At 45.0% G+C, this 12,734-nt stretch overlaps 1 protein-coding gene across 1 annotated transcript in view; it reads right to left on the minus strand.

The window, feature by feature from the left end:
• Positions 1-12,734, minus strand: part of LOC120058068 (ecto-NOX disulfide-thiol exchanger 1-like) — a 99,043-nt gene that overhangs the window by 24,451 nt on the left and 61,858 nt on the right. Inside the window, exon 2 of the mRNA XM_039006547.1 lies at positions 421-654. Within this exon, the coding sequence (XP_038862475.1) occupies positions 421-654 (234 nt within the window). The remainder of the gene's footprint in view (positions 1-420; positions 655-12,734) is intronic.

Consider the following 12,734-nt stretch of genomic DNA (forward strand, 5'->3'; position numbering starts at 1 on the left):
GAGAGAGGATGTGTAGTAATCAGACAGTTCTAGCAGACAGTGGTTTAGATCAATAACTCATTTAGATGATGGGAGAAATGAGAAATGAAAAGCTTATTTTTCTAATCTAACCATTTTCATATTTACTTACGTCTGACATTTCTTAATATCAATTTGACATGACAGAGGAAAGGTACATTGCTCTAAATGATACGAAGACAATATTCATGAGAAGGTACATTATAGATTATTCCTATACTGTAAATTAGGACGGGGTCTGTAAAACAGTGTGCAGCTCGGACCTTTACACACATTTATACACCACCATGGCCCGCCTGCAGCACACACACAGCGGGGGGGCAGCTGCTAGAGGCACAGCTGGACATAGTGCTAGAGGGTGGGGGTGACACACACACACATCATGCTCATTGGTCCACTCACCTTTCAATCTCTCCGCCAGCTGTCCCGCCTCATGCTCGGAGAAATGCATGATGGGAGGTGGCGAGGGTGGACGGAGGAAGTCTTCGTGGATCTTGCGTCGGTGTCGTTCCTCCCTGGCCAGCAGCCTCTGTTGACATTCCCACTCATACAGGTCGTCTCTGGCCTGAGCAAAGTCCACGTGCATCCTCCCTGAGTCCTTCTTATCTGTACTGGAGCCGATACGCATCCGGTACCCTGGGGAAACATGGCAGTTAGCAGTCAGATACACTAAACACAACCATACAGATACATTCAACACACAGACAAACACACAGCATACAAATTTTGTATACAGTCATGTAAACTCATACAGTCAAATACAATCAAAGTACACAGTATTACAAATGCCTACATTCTCTACACCACGTACCACCACAAAGACCATTAGCAAACCAAAAGGACAAACTCTAATTTTTCAACTATTCATAATGTTAAAATATTCTCTAGTCCTCCTCATCCATATTCACATCTCCAGCCTGCATAGCTACAGTCTATTTCTTTCACCTCCAGCCTGCATAGCTACAGTCTATTTCTTTCACCTCCAGCCTGCATAGCTACAGTCTATTTCTTTCTCCTCCAGCCTGCATAGCTACAGTCTATTTCTTTCACCTCTAGCCTGCATAGGTACAGTCTATTTCTTTCACCTCCAGCCTGCATAGGTACAGTCTATTTCTTTCTCCTCCAGCCTGCATAGCTACAGTTTATTTATTTCTCCTCCAGCCTGCATAGCTACAGTCTATTTCTTTCTCCTCCAGCCTGCATAGCTACAGTCTATTTCTTTCTCCTCCAGCCTGCATAGGTACAGTCTATTTCTTTCACCTCCAGCCTGCATAGCTACAGTCTATTTCTTTCTCCTCCAGCCTGCATAGGTACAGTCTATTTCTTTCTCCTCCAGCCTGCATAGGTACAGTCTATTTCTTTCTCCTCCAGCCTGCATAGCTACAGTCTATTTCTTTCACCTCCAGCCTGCATAGCTACAGTCTATTTCTTTCTTCTCCAGCCTGCATAGGTACAGTCTATTTCTTTCACCTCCAGCCTGCATAGGTACAGTCTATTTCTTTCTCCTCCAGCCTGCATAGCTACAGTCTATTTCTTTCACCTCCAGCCTGCATAGCTACAGTCTATTTCTTTCTCCTCCAGCCTGCATAGCTACAGTCTATTTCTTTCTCCTCCAGCCTGCATAGGTACAGTCTATTTCTTTTACCTCCAGCCTGCATAGGTACAGTCTATTTCTTTCACCTCCAGCCTACATAGCTACAGTCTATTTCTTTCTCCTCCAGCCTGCATAGGTACAGTCTATTTCTTTCTCCTCCAGCCTGCATAGCTACAGTCTATTTCTTTCTCCTCCAGCCTGCATAGCTACAGTCTATTTCTTTCACCTCCAGCCTGCATAGCTACAGTCTATTTCTTTCTTCTCCAGCCTGCATAGGTACAGTCTATTTCTTTCACCTCCAGCCTGCATAGCTACAGTCTATTTCTTTCACCTCCAGCCTGCATAGCTACAGTCTATTTCTTTCTCCTCCAGCCTGCATAGCTACAGTCTATTTCTTTCTCCTCCAGCCTGCATAGGTACAGTCTATTTCTTTCACCTCCAGCCTGCATAGGTACAGTCTATTTCTTTCACCTCCAGCCTGCATAGCTACAGTCTATTTCTTTCTCCTCCAGCCTGCATAGGTACAGTCTATTTCTTTCACCTCCAGCCTGCATAGCTACAGTCTATTTCTTTCTCCTCCAGCCTGCATAGGTACAGTCTATTTCTTTCACCTCCAGCCTGCATAGGTACAGTCTATTTCTTTCACCTCCAGCCTGCATAGCTACAGTCTATTTCTTTCTCCTCCAGCCTGCATAGCTACAGTCTATGTCTTTCTCCTCCAGCCTGCATAGGTACAGTCTATTTCTTTCTCCTCCAGCCTGCATAGGTACAGTCTATTTCTTTCACCTCCAGCCTGCATAGGTACAGTCTATTTCTTTCACCTCCAGCCTGCATAGGTACAGTCTATTTCTTTCACCTCTAGCCTGCATAGCTACAGTCTATTTCTTTCTCCTCCAGCCTGCATAGGTACAGTCTATTTCTTTCACCTCCAGCCTGCATAGCTACAGTCTATTTCTTTCACCTCCAGCCTGCATAGGTACAGTCTATTTCTTTCACCTCTAGCCTGCATAGGTACAGTCTATTTCTTTCTCCTCCAGCCTGCATAGGTACAGTCTATTTCTTTCTCCTCCAGCCTGCATAGCTACAGTCTATTTCTTTCACCTCCAGCCTGCATAGCTACAGTCTATTTCTTTCTCCTCCAGCCTGCATAGGTACAGTCTATTTCTTTCACCTCCAGCCTGCATAGCTACAGTCTATTTCTTTCTCCTCCAGCCTGCATAGCTACAGTCTATTTCTTTCTCCTCCAGCCTGCATAGGTACAGTCTATTTCTTTGTCCTCCAGCCTGCATAGGTACAGTCTATTTCTTTCTCCTCCAGCCTGCATAGCTACAGTCTATTTCTTTCTCCTCCAGCCTGCATAGGTACAGTATATTTCTTTCACCTCCAGCCTGCATAGGTACAGTCTATTTCTTTCACCTCCAGCCTGCATAGCTACAGTCTATTTCTTTCTCCTCCAGCCTGCATAGCTACAGTCTATTTCTTTCTCCTCCAGCCTGCATAGCTACAGTCTATTTCTTTCTCCTCCAGCCTGCATAGGTACAGTCTATTTCTTTCACCTCCAGCCTGCATAGCTACAGTCTATTTCTTTCACCTCCAGCCTGCATAGGTACAGTCTATTTCTTTCACCTCTAGCCTGCATAGCTACAGTCTATTTCTTTCTCCTCCAGCCTGCATAGGTACAGTCTATTTCTTTCACCTCCAGCCTGCATAGCTACAGTCTATTTCTTTCACCTCCAGCCTGCATAGGTACAGTCTATTTCTTTCACCTCTAGCCTGCATAGGTACAGTCTATTTCTTTCTCCTCCAGCCTGCATAGGTACAGTCTATTTCTTTCTCCTCCAGCCTGCATAGCTACAGTCTATTTCTTTCACCTCCAGCCTGCATAGCTACAGTCTATTTCTTTCTCCTCCAGCCTGCATAGGTACAGTCTATTTCTTTCACCTCCAGCCTGCATAGGTACAGTCTATTTCTTTCACCTCCAGCCTGCATAGCTACAGTCTATTTCTTTCTCCTCCAGCCTGCATAGGTACAGTCTATTTCTTTCACCTCCAGCCTGCATAGGTACAGTCTATTTCTTTCACCTCCAGCCTGCATAGCTACAGTCTATTTCTTTCTCCTCCAGCCTGCATAGCTACAGTCTATTTCTTTCTCCTCCAGCCTGCATAGGTACAGTCTATTTCTTTCTCCTCCAGCCTGCATAGGTACAGTCTATTTCTTTCACCTCCAGCCTGCATAGCTACAGTCTATTTCTTTCACCTCCAGCCTGCATAGGTACAGTCTATTTCTTTCACCTCTAGCCTGCATAGCTACAGTCTATTTCTTTCTCCTCCAGCCTGCATAGGTACAGTCTATTTCTTTCACCTCCAGCCTGCATAGCTACAGTCTATTTCTTTCACCTCCAGCCTGCATAGGTACAGTCTATTTCTTTCACCTCTAGCCTGCATAGCTACAGTCTATTTCTTTCTCCTCCAGCCTGCATAGGTACAGTCTATTTCTTTCTCCTCCAGCCTGCATAGCTACAGTCTATTTCTTTCACCTCCAGCCTGCATAGCTACAGTCTATTTCTTTCTCCTCCAGCCTGCATAGGTACAGTCTATTTCTTTCACATCCAGCCTGCATAGCTACAGTCTATTTCTTTCTCCTCCAGCCTGCATAGCTACAGTCTATTTCTTTTTCCTCCAGCCTGCATAGGTACAGTCTATTTCTTTGTCCTCCAGCCTGCATAGGTACAGTCTATTTCTTTCTCCTCCAGCCTGCATAGCTACAGTCTATTTCTTTCTCCTCCAGCCTGCATAGGTACAGTCTATTTCTTTCACCTCCAGCCTGCATAGGTACAGTCTATTTCTTTCACCTCCAGCCTGCATAGCTACAGTCTATTTCTTTCTCCTCCAGCCTGCATAGCTACAGTCTATTTCTTTCTCCTCCAGCCTGCATAGGTACAGTCTATTTCTTTCTCCTCCAGCCTGCATAGGTACAGTCTATTTCTTTCACCTCCAGCCTGCATAGCTACAGTCTATTTCTTTCACCTCCAGTCTGCATAGGTACAGTCTATTTCTTTCACCTCTAGCCTGCATAGCTACAGTCTATTTCTTTCTCCTCCAGCCTGCATAGCTACAGTCTATTTCTTTCACCTCCAGCCTGCATAGGTACAGTCTATTTCTTTCACCTCTAGCCTGCATAGGTACAGTCTATTTCTTTCTCCTCCAGCCTGCATAGGTACAGTCTATTTCTTTCTCCTGCCGCCTGCATAGCTACAGTCTATTTCTTTCACCTCCAGCCTGCATAGCTACAGTCTATTTCTTTCTCCTCCAGCCTGCATAGGTACAGTCTATTTCTTTCACCTCCAGCCTGCATAGCTACAGTCTATTTCTTTCTACTCCAGCCTGCATAGCTACAGTCTATTTCTTTGTCCTCCAGCCTGCATAGCTACAGTCTATTTCTTTGTCCTCCAGCCTGCATAGCTACAGTCTATTTCTTTCTCCTCCAGCCTGCATAGGTACAGTCTATTTCTTTCACCTCTAGCCTGCATAGGTACAGTCTATTTCTTTCTCCTCCAGCCTGCATAGGTACAGTCTATTTCTTTCTCCTCCAGCCTGCATAGCTACAGTCTATTTCTTTCACCTCCAGCCTGCATAGCTACAGTCTATTTCTTTCTCCTCCAGCCTGCATAGGTACAGTCTATTTCTTTCACCTCCAGCCTGCATAGCTACAGTCTATTTCTTTCTCCTCCAGCCTGCATAGCTACAGTCTATTTCTTTCTCCTCCAGCCTGCATAGGTACAGTCTATTTCTTTCACATCCAGCCTGCATAGCTACAGTCTATTTCTTTCTCCTCCAGCCTGCATAGCTACAGTCTATTTCTTTTTCCTCCAGCCTGCATAGGTACAGTCTATTTCTTTGTCCTCCAGCCTGCATAGGTACAGTCTATTTCTTTCTCCTCCAGCCTGCATAGCTACAGTCTATTTCTTTCTCCTCCAGCCTGCATAGGTACAGTCTATTTCTTTCACCTCCAGCCTGCATAGGTACAGTCTATTTCTTTCACCTCCAGCCTGCATAGCTACAGTCTATTTCTTTCTCCTCCAGCCTGCATAGCTACAGTCTATTTCTTTCTCCTCCAGCCTGCATAGGTACAGTCTATTTCTTTCTCCTCCAGCCTGCATAGGTACAGTCTATTTCTTTCACCTCCAGCCTGCATAGCTACAGTCTATTTCTTTCACCTCCAGTCTGCATAGGTACAGTCTATTTCTTTCACCTCTAGCCTGCATAGCTACAGTCTATTTCTTTCTCCTCCAGCCTGCATAGCTACAGTCTATTTCTTTCACCTCCAGCCTGCATAGGTACAGTCTATTTCTTTCACCTCTAGCCTGCATAGGTACAGTCTATTTCTTTCTCCTCCAGCCTGCATAGGTACAGTCTATTTCTTTCTCCTGCCGCCTGCATAGCTACAGTCTATTTCTTTCACCTCCAGCCTGCATAGCTACAGTCTATTTCTTTCTCCTCCAGCCTGCATAGGTACAGTCTATTTCTTTCACCTCCAGCCTGCATAGCTACAGTCTATTTCTTTCTACTCCAGCCTGCATAGCTACAGTCTATTTCTTTGTCCTCCAGCCTGCATAGCTACAGTCTATTTCTTTGTCCTCCAGCCTGCATAGCTACAGTCTATTTCTTTCTCCTCCAGCCTGCATAGGTACAGTCTATTTCTTTCACCTCTAGCCTGCATAGGTACAGTCTATTTCTTTCTCCTCCAGCCTGCATAGGTACAGTCTATTTCTTTCTCCTCCAGCCTGCATAGCTACAGTCTATTTCTTTCACCTCCAGCCTGCATAGCTACAGTCTATTTCTTTCTCCTCCAGCCTGCATAGGTACAGTCTATTTCTTTCACCTCCAGCCTGCATAGCTACAGTCTATTTCTTTCTCCTCCAGCCTGCATAGCTACAGTCTATTTCTTTCTCCTCCAGCCTGCATAGCTACAGTCTATTTCTTTCTCCTCCAGCCTGCATAGCTACAGTCTATTTCTTTCACCTCCAGCCTGCATAGCTACAGTCTATTTCTTTCTCCTCCAGCCTGCATAGCTATAGTCTATTTCTTTCTCCTCCAGCCAGCATAGCTACAGTCTATTTCTTTCTCCTCCAGCCTGCAGAGCTACAGTCTATTTCTTTCTCCTCCAGCCTGCATAGGTACAGTCTATTTCTTTCACCTCCAGCCTGCATAGGTACAGTCTATTTCTTTCTCCTCCAGCCTGCATAGGTACAGTCTATTTCTTTCACCTCCAGCCTGCATAGGTACAGTCTATTTCTTTCACCTCCAGCCTGCATAGGTACAGTCTATTTCTTTCACCTCCAGCCTGCATAGCTACACTCTATTTCTTTCTCCTCCAGCCTGCATAGGTACAGTCTATTTCTTTCTCCTCCAGCCTGCATAGGTACAGTCTATTTCTTTCAGCTCTAGCCTGCATAGCTACAGTCTATTTCTTTCTCCTCCAGCCTGCATAGGTACAGTCTATTTCTTTCACCTCCAGCCTGCATAGCTACAGTCTATTTCTTTCTCCTCCAGCCTGCATAGCTACAGTCTATTTCTTTCTCCTCCAGCCTGCATAGCTACAGTCTATTTCTTTGTCCTCCAGCCTGCATAGCTACAGTCTATTTCTTTCACCTCCAGCCTTCATAGGTACAGTCTCTTTCTTTCACCTCTAGCCTGCATAGGTACAGTCTATTTCTTTCTCCTCCAGCCTGCATAGGTACAGTCTATTTCTTTCTCCTCCAGCCTGCATACTACAGTCTATTTCTTTCACCTCCAGCCTGCATAGCTACAGTCTATTTCTTTCTTTCCTCCAGCCTGCATAGGTACAGTCTATTTCTTTCACCTCCAGCCTGCATAGCTACAGTCTATTTCTTTCTCCTCCAGCCTGCATAGCTACAGTCTATTTCTTTCCCCTCCAGCCTGCATAGCTACAGTCTATTTCTTTCTCCTCCAGCCTGCATAGCTACAGTCTATTTCTTTCACCTCCAGCCTGCATAGCTACAGTCTATTTCTTTCTCCTCCAGCCTGCATAGCTATAGTCTATTTCTTTCTCCTCCAGCCAGCATAGCTACAGTCCAATTCTTGATTTTAATACTAATACTGTTACCTATTCAGGCTGGAGGAGAAAAAATAGACTGTAGCTATGCAGGCTGGAGGTGAAAAGAAATAGACTGTACCTATGCAGGCTGGGAAAAAATAGACTGTACTAGCAGGCTGGAGGAGAAAGAAATAGACTGTACGCTATGCAGGCTGAGGTGAAGAAATAGACTGTACCTTATCAGGCTGGGAGAAGAAATAGACTGTAGCTTGCAGCTGGAGGAAAGAAATAAGCTGTACCTATGCGGCTGGAGGAAAAGAATAGACTTAGCTATGCAGGCTGAGGAGAAAGATAAGCGTATCATGAGCTGGAGGTGAAGAAATAGACTGTATATCAGCTGGAGGTGAAAGAAATAGACTGTACCTATCAGGCTGGGGGAGAAAGAAATAGACTGTAGCTATGCAGGCTGGAGTGGAAAGAAATAGACTGTACTATGCAGGCTGGAGGAGAAGAAATAGACTGTACTATGCAGGCTGGAGGTAAAAGAAATAGCCTGTACCTATGCAGCTGAGGAAAGAAATAACTGTGTACCTATGCAGGCTGGAGGGAAGAAATAGACTGTAGCTATGCAGGCTGGAGGTGAAAGAATAGACTGTACCTATGCAGGCTGGAGGTGAAAAGAAATAGACTGTAGCTATGCGAGGCTGAGGTGAAGAAATAGACTGTACCTATGCAGGCTGGGGTGAAAGAAATAGACTGTAGCTATGCAGCTGGGGAAAAAAGAAATAGACTGTACCTATAGGCTGGAGGGAAAGATAACTGTACCTATGCAGGCTGAGGAGAAAGAAATAGACTGTAGCTATGCAGGCTGGAGGTGAAAGAAATACGCTGTACCTATGCAGGCTGGAGGTGAAAGAAATAGACTGTACTATGCAGGCTGAGAGAAAGAAATAGACTGTAGCTATGCAGGCTGGAGGTGAAAGAAATAGACTGTACTTGCAGGCTGAGAGAAAGAAATAGACTGTACTAGCTGGGCTGGAGAGAAAGAAATAGACTTACTATGCAGGCTGGAGGAGAAAGAAATAGACTGTAGCTATGCAGGCTGGAGTGAAGAAATAACTGTAGCTATGCAGGCTGGAGGAGAAGAAATAGACTGTACTATGCAGGCTGAGGTGAAAGAATAGACTGTACTCTGCAGGCTGGAGGAGAAAGAATATACTGTAGCTATGCAGGCTGGAGGAGAAAGAAATAGACTGTAGCTATGCAGGCTGGAGGAGAAGAAATAGACTGTAGCTATGCAGGCTGGAGGTGAAAGAAATAGACTGTACCTATGCAGGCTGGAGGAGAAAAATAGACTGTACCTATCGGCTGGAGGAAAAGAAATAGACTGTAGCTATGCAGGCTGGAGGAGAAAGAAATAGACTGTGCTATGCAGGCTGGAGGTGAAAGAATAGACTGTACCTATGCAGCTGGAGGAAAGAAATAGACTGTACCTATGCAGGCTGGAGGAGAAAGAAATAGACTGTACTATGCAGGCTGGAGAGAAAGAAATAGACTGACCTATGCAGGCTGGGAAAAGAAATAGACTGTACTATGCAGGCTGGAGGAAAAAGAAATAGACTGTAGCTATGCAGGCTAGGAGAAGAAATGACTGTACTATGCAGGCTGAGAGAAAGAAATAACTGACCTATGCAGGCTGAGGAGAAAGAAATAGACTGTAGCTATGCAGGCTGGAGGTGAGAAGAAATAGACTGTACTATGCAGCTGGAGGAGAAAGAAATAGACTGTACCTATGCAGGCTGGGAGAAAGAAATAGACTGTACCTATGCAGGCTGAGGTGAAAGAAATAGACTGTACTATGCAGGCTGGGTGAAAGAAATAGACGGTACCTATGCAGGCTGGAGGAAAGAAATAGACTGTAGCCTATGGCAGCTGGAGGAGAAGAATAGACTGCTATGCAGGCTAGGTGAAAGAAATAGACTGTACTATGCAGGCTGGAGGAAAGAAATAGACTGTGCTATGCAGGCTGGAGGTGAAAGAAATAGACTGTACCTATGCAGGCTGGAGGAAGAAGAAATAGACTGTAGCTATGCAGGCTGGAGGAGAAAGAAATAGACTGTAGCTATGCAGGCTGGAGGAGAAGAAATAGACTGTACTATGCAGGCTGGAGGTGAAAGAAATAGACTGTACGCTATGCAGGCTGGAGTGAAAGAAATAGACTTTACCTATGCAGGCTGGAGGTGAAAGAAATAGACTGTAGCTATGCAGGCTGGAGGAAAGAAATAGACTGTACCTATGCAGGCTGGAGGGAAAGAAATAGACTGTACCTATGCTATGCAGGCTGGAGGAGGAAAGAAATAGACTGTAGCTATGCAGGCTGGAGGTGAAAGAAATAGACTGTAGCTATGCAGGCTGGAGGAGAAAGAAATAGACTGTACTATCAGCTGGGGAGAAAAAATAGACTGTAGCTATGCAGGCTAGAGGTGAAGAAAATAGACTGTACTCTATGCAGGCTGGAGGTGAAAGAAATAGACTGTAGCTATGCAGGCTGGAGTGAAGAATAGGTTACCTATGCAGGCTGGAGGAGAAAAAATAACTGTAGCTATGCAGGCTGAGGTGAAGAAATAGACTGTACCTATGCAGCTGGAGGAGAAAGAATAGACTGTAGCTATGCAGCTGGAGGTGAAAGAAATAGACTGTACCTATGCAGGCTGAGGAGGAAGAAATAGACTGTACCTATGCAGGCTGGAGGAGAAAGAAATAGACTGTAGCTATGCAGGCTGGAGGAGAAAGAAATAGACTGTAGCTATGCAGGCTGAAGGGAAAGAATAAGACTGTACCTATGCAGGCTGGAGGTGAAAGAAATAGACTGTACTATGCAGGCTGGAGGAGAAAGAAATAGACTGTAGCTATGCAGGCTGGAGTAGAAGAAATAGACTGTACTATGCAGGCTGGAGGACAAAGAAATAGACTGTACCTATGCAGGCTGGAGGAGAAAGAAATAGACTGTAGCTATGCAGGCTGAGGAAGAGAAATAGACTGTAGCTAGGCACTGGAGTGAAAGAAATAGACTGTACCTATGCAGGCTGGAGAGAAAGAAATAGACTGTAGCTATGCAGGCTGGAGGTGAAAGAAATAGACTGTAGCTATGCAGGCTGGAGAGAAAGAAATAGACTGTACCTATGCAGGCTGAAGAAGAATAGACTGTACCTATGCAGGCTAGGAGGTGAAAGAAAATAGACTGTACCTATGCAGGCTGGAGGGGAAAGAAATAGACTGTAGCTATGCAGGCTGGAGGAGAAAGAAATAGACTGTACCACTATGCAGGCTGGAGGAGAAAGAAATAGACTGTAGCTATGCAGGCTGGAGGTGAAAGAATAGACTGTACCTATGCAGGCTGGAGGAAGAAATAGACTGTACCTATGCAGCTGGAGGTGAAAGAAATAGACTGTACCTATGCAGGCTGGAGGAAAAGAATAGACTGTACCTATGCAGGCTAGAGGAAAGAAATAGACTGTACCTATGCAGGCTGGAGGGAAGAAAAGACTGTAGCTATGCAGGCTGGAGGTGAAAGAAATAGACTGTAGCCTATGCAGGCTGGAGGAGAAGAAATAGACTGTACTATGCAGGCTAAGTGAAAAAATAGACTGTACCTATGCAGGCTGGAGGTGAAGAAATAGACTGTACTATGCAGGCTGAGTGAAAGAAATAGACTGTACCTATGCAGGCTGAGAGAAAGAATAGACTGTACCTATGCAGGCTGAGGAGGAAAGAAATAGACTGTAGCTATGCAGGCTGGAGGAGAAAGAAATAGACTGTACCTATGCAGGCTGAGGGAAAGAAATAGACGTTACCTATGCAGGCTGGAGGTGAAGAAATAGACTGTACTATGCAGCTGGAGGTGAAAGAAATAGACTGTACCTATGCAGGCTGGAGGAGAAAGAAATAGACTGTAGCTATGCAGGCTAGAGTGAAAGAATAGACTGTACCTTAGCAGGCTGGAGGGAAAGAAATAGACTGTAGCTATGCAGGCTGGAGGTGAAAGAAATAGACTGTACCTATGCAGGCTGGAGGAGAAAGAAATAACTGTACCTATGCAGGCTGAGGAGAAAGAAATAGACTGTAGCTATGCAGGCTGGAGGTGAAAGAAATAGACTGTACCTATGCAGGCTGGAGGTGAAAGAAATAGACTGTACCTATGCAGCTGGAGAGAAAGAAATAGATGTACTATGCAGGCTGGAGGTGAAAGAAAATAGACTGTACCTATGCAGGCTGGAGAGAGAAGAAATAACTGTACTATGCAGGCTGGAGGGAAGAAATAGACGTACTAGGCAGGCTGGAGGTGAAAAGAAATGACTGTACCTATGCAGGCTGGAGGAGAAAGAAATAGACTGTAGCTCTGCAGGCTGGAGGAGAAGAAATAGACTGTAGCTCTATGCGGCTGGAGGGAAAGAAATAGACTTAGCTATGCAGGCTGGAGGAGAAGAAATAGACTTGTAGCTATGCAGGCTGGATGAAAGAATAGACTGTAGCTATGCAGCTGAGAGAAAGAATAGACTGTACTATGCAGGCTGGAGGAGAAAGAAATAGACTGTAGCTATGCAGGCTGGAGAGTAAAGAATAGACTGTAGCTATGCAGGCTGGAGTGAAAGAAATATGACTGTACCTATGCAGGCTGGAGGAGAAAGAAATAGACTGTACCTATGCAGGCTGAGGAGAAAGAATAGACTGTACTATGCAGGCTAGAGTGAAGAAATAGACTGTACCTATGCAGGCTGGAGGAGAAAGAAATAGACTGTACCATTGCAGGCTGGAGGAAAAGAATAGAGACTGTAGCTATGCAGGCTGGAGGAAAGAAAATAGACTGTACCATGCAGGCTGGAGGGAAAGAAATAGACTGTACCTATGCAGGCTGGAGGTGAAAGAAATAACTGTACCTATGCAGGCTGGAGAGAAGAAATAGACTGTACCTATGCAGGCTGAGGTGAAGAAATAGACTGTACCTATGCAGGCTGGAGGAGAAAGAAATAGACTGTAGCTCTAGCAGGCTGAGAGTAGAAATAGA

This window comes from Salvelinus namaycush, chromosome 13 (assembly GCF_016432855.1).
Source record: "Salvelinus namaycush isolate Seneca chromosome 13, SaNama_1.0, whole genome shotgun sequence".
Lineage (NCBI taxonomy): Eukaryota > Metazoa > Chordata > Actinopteri > Salmoniformes > Salmonidae > Salvelinus > Salvelinus namaycush.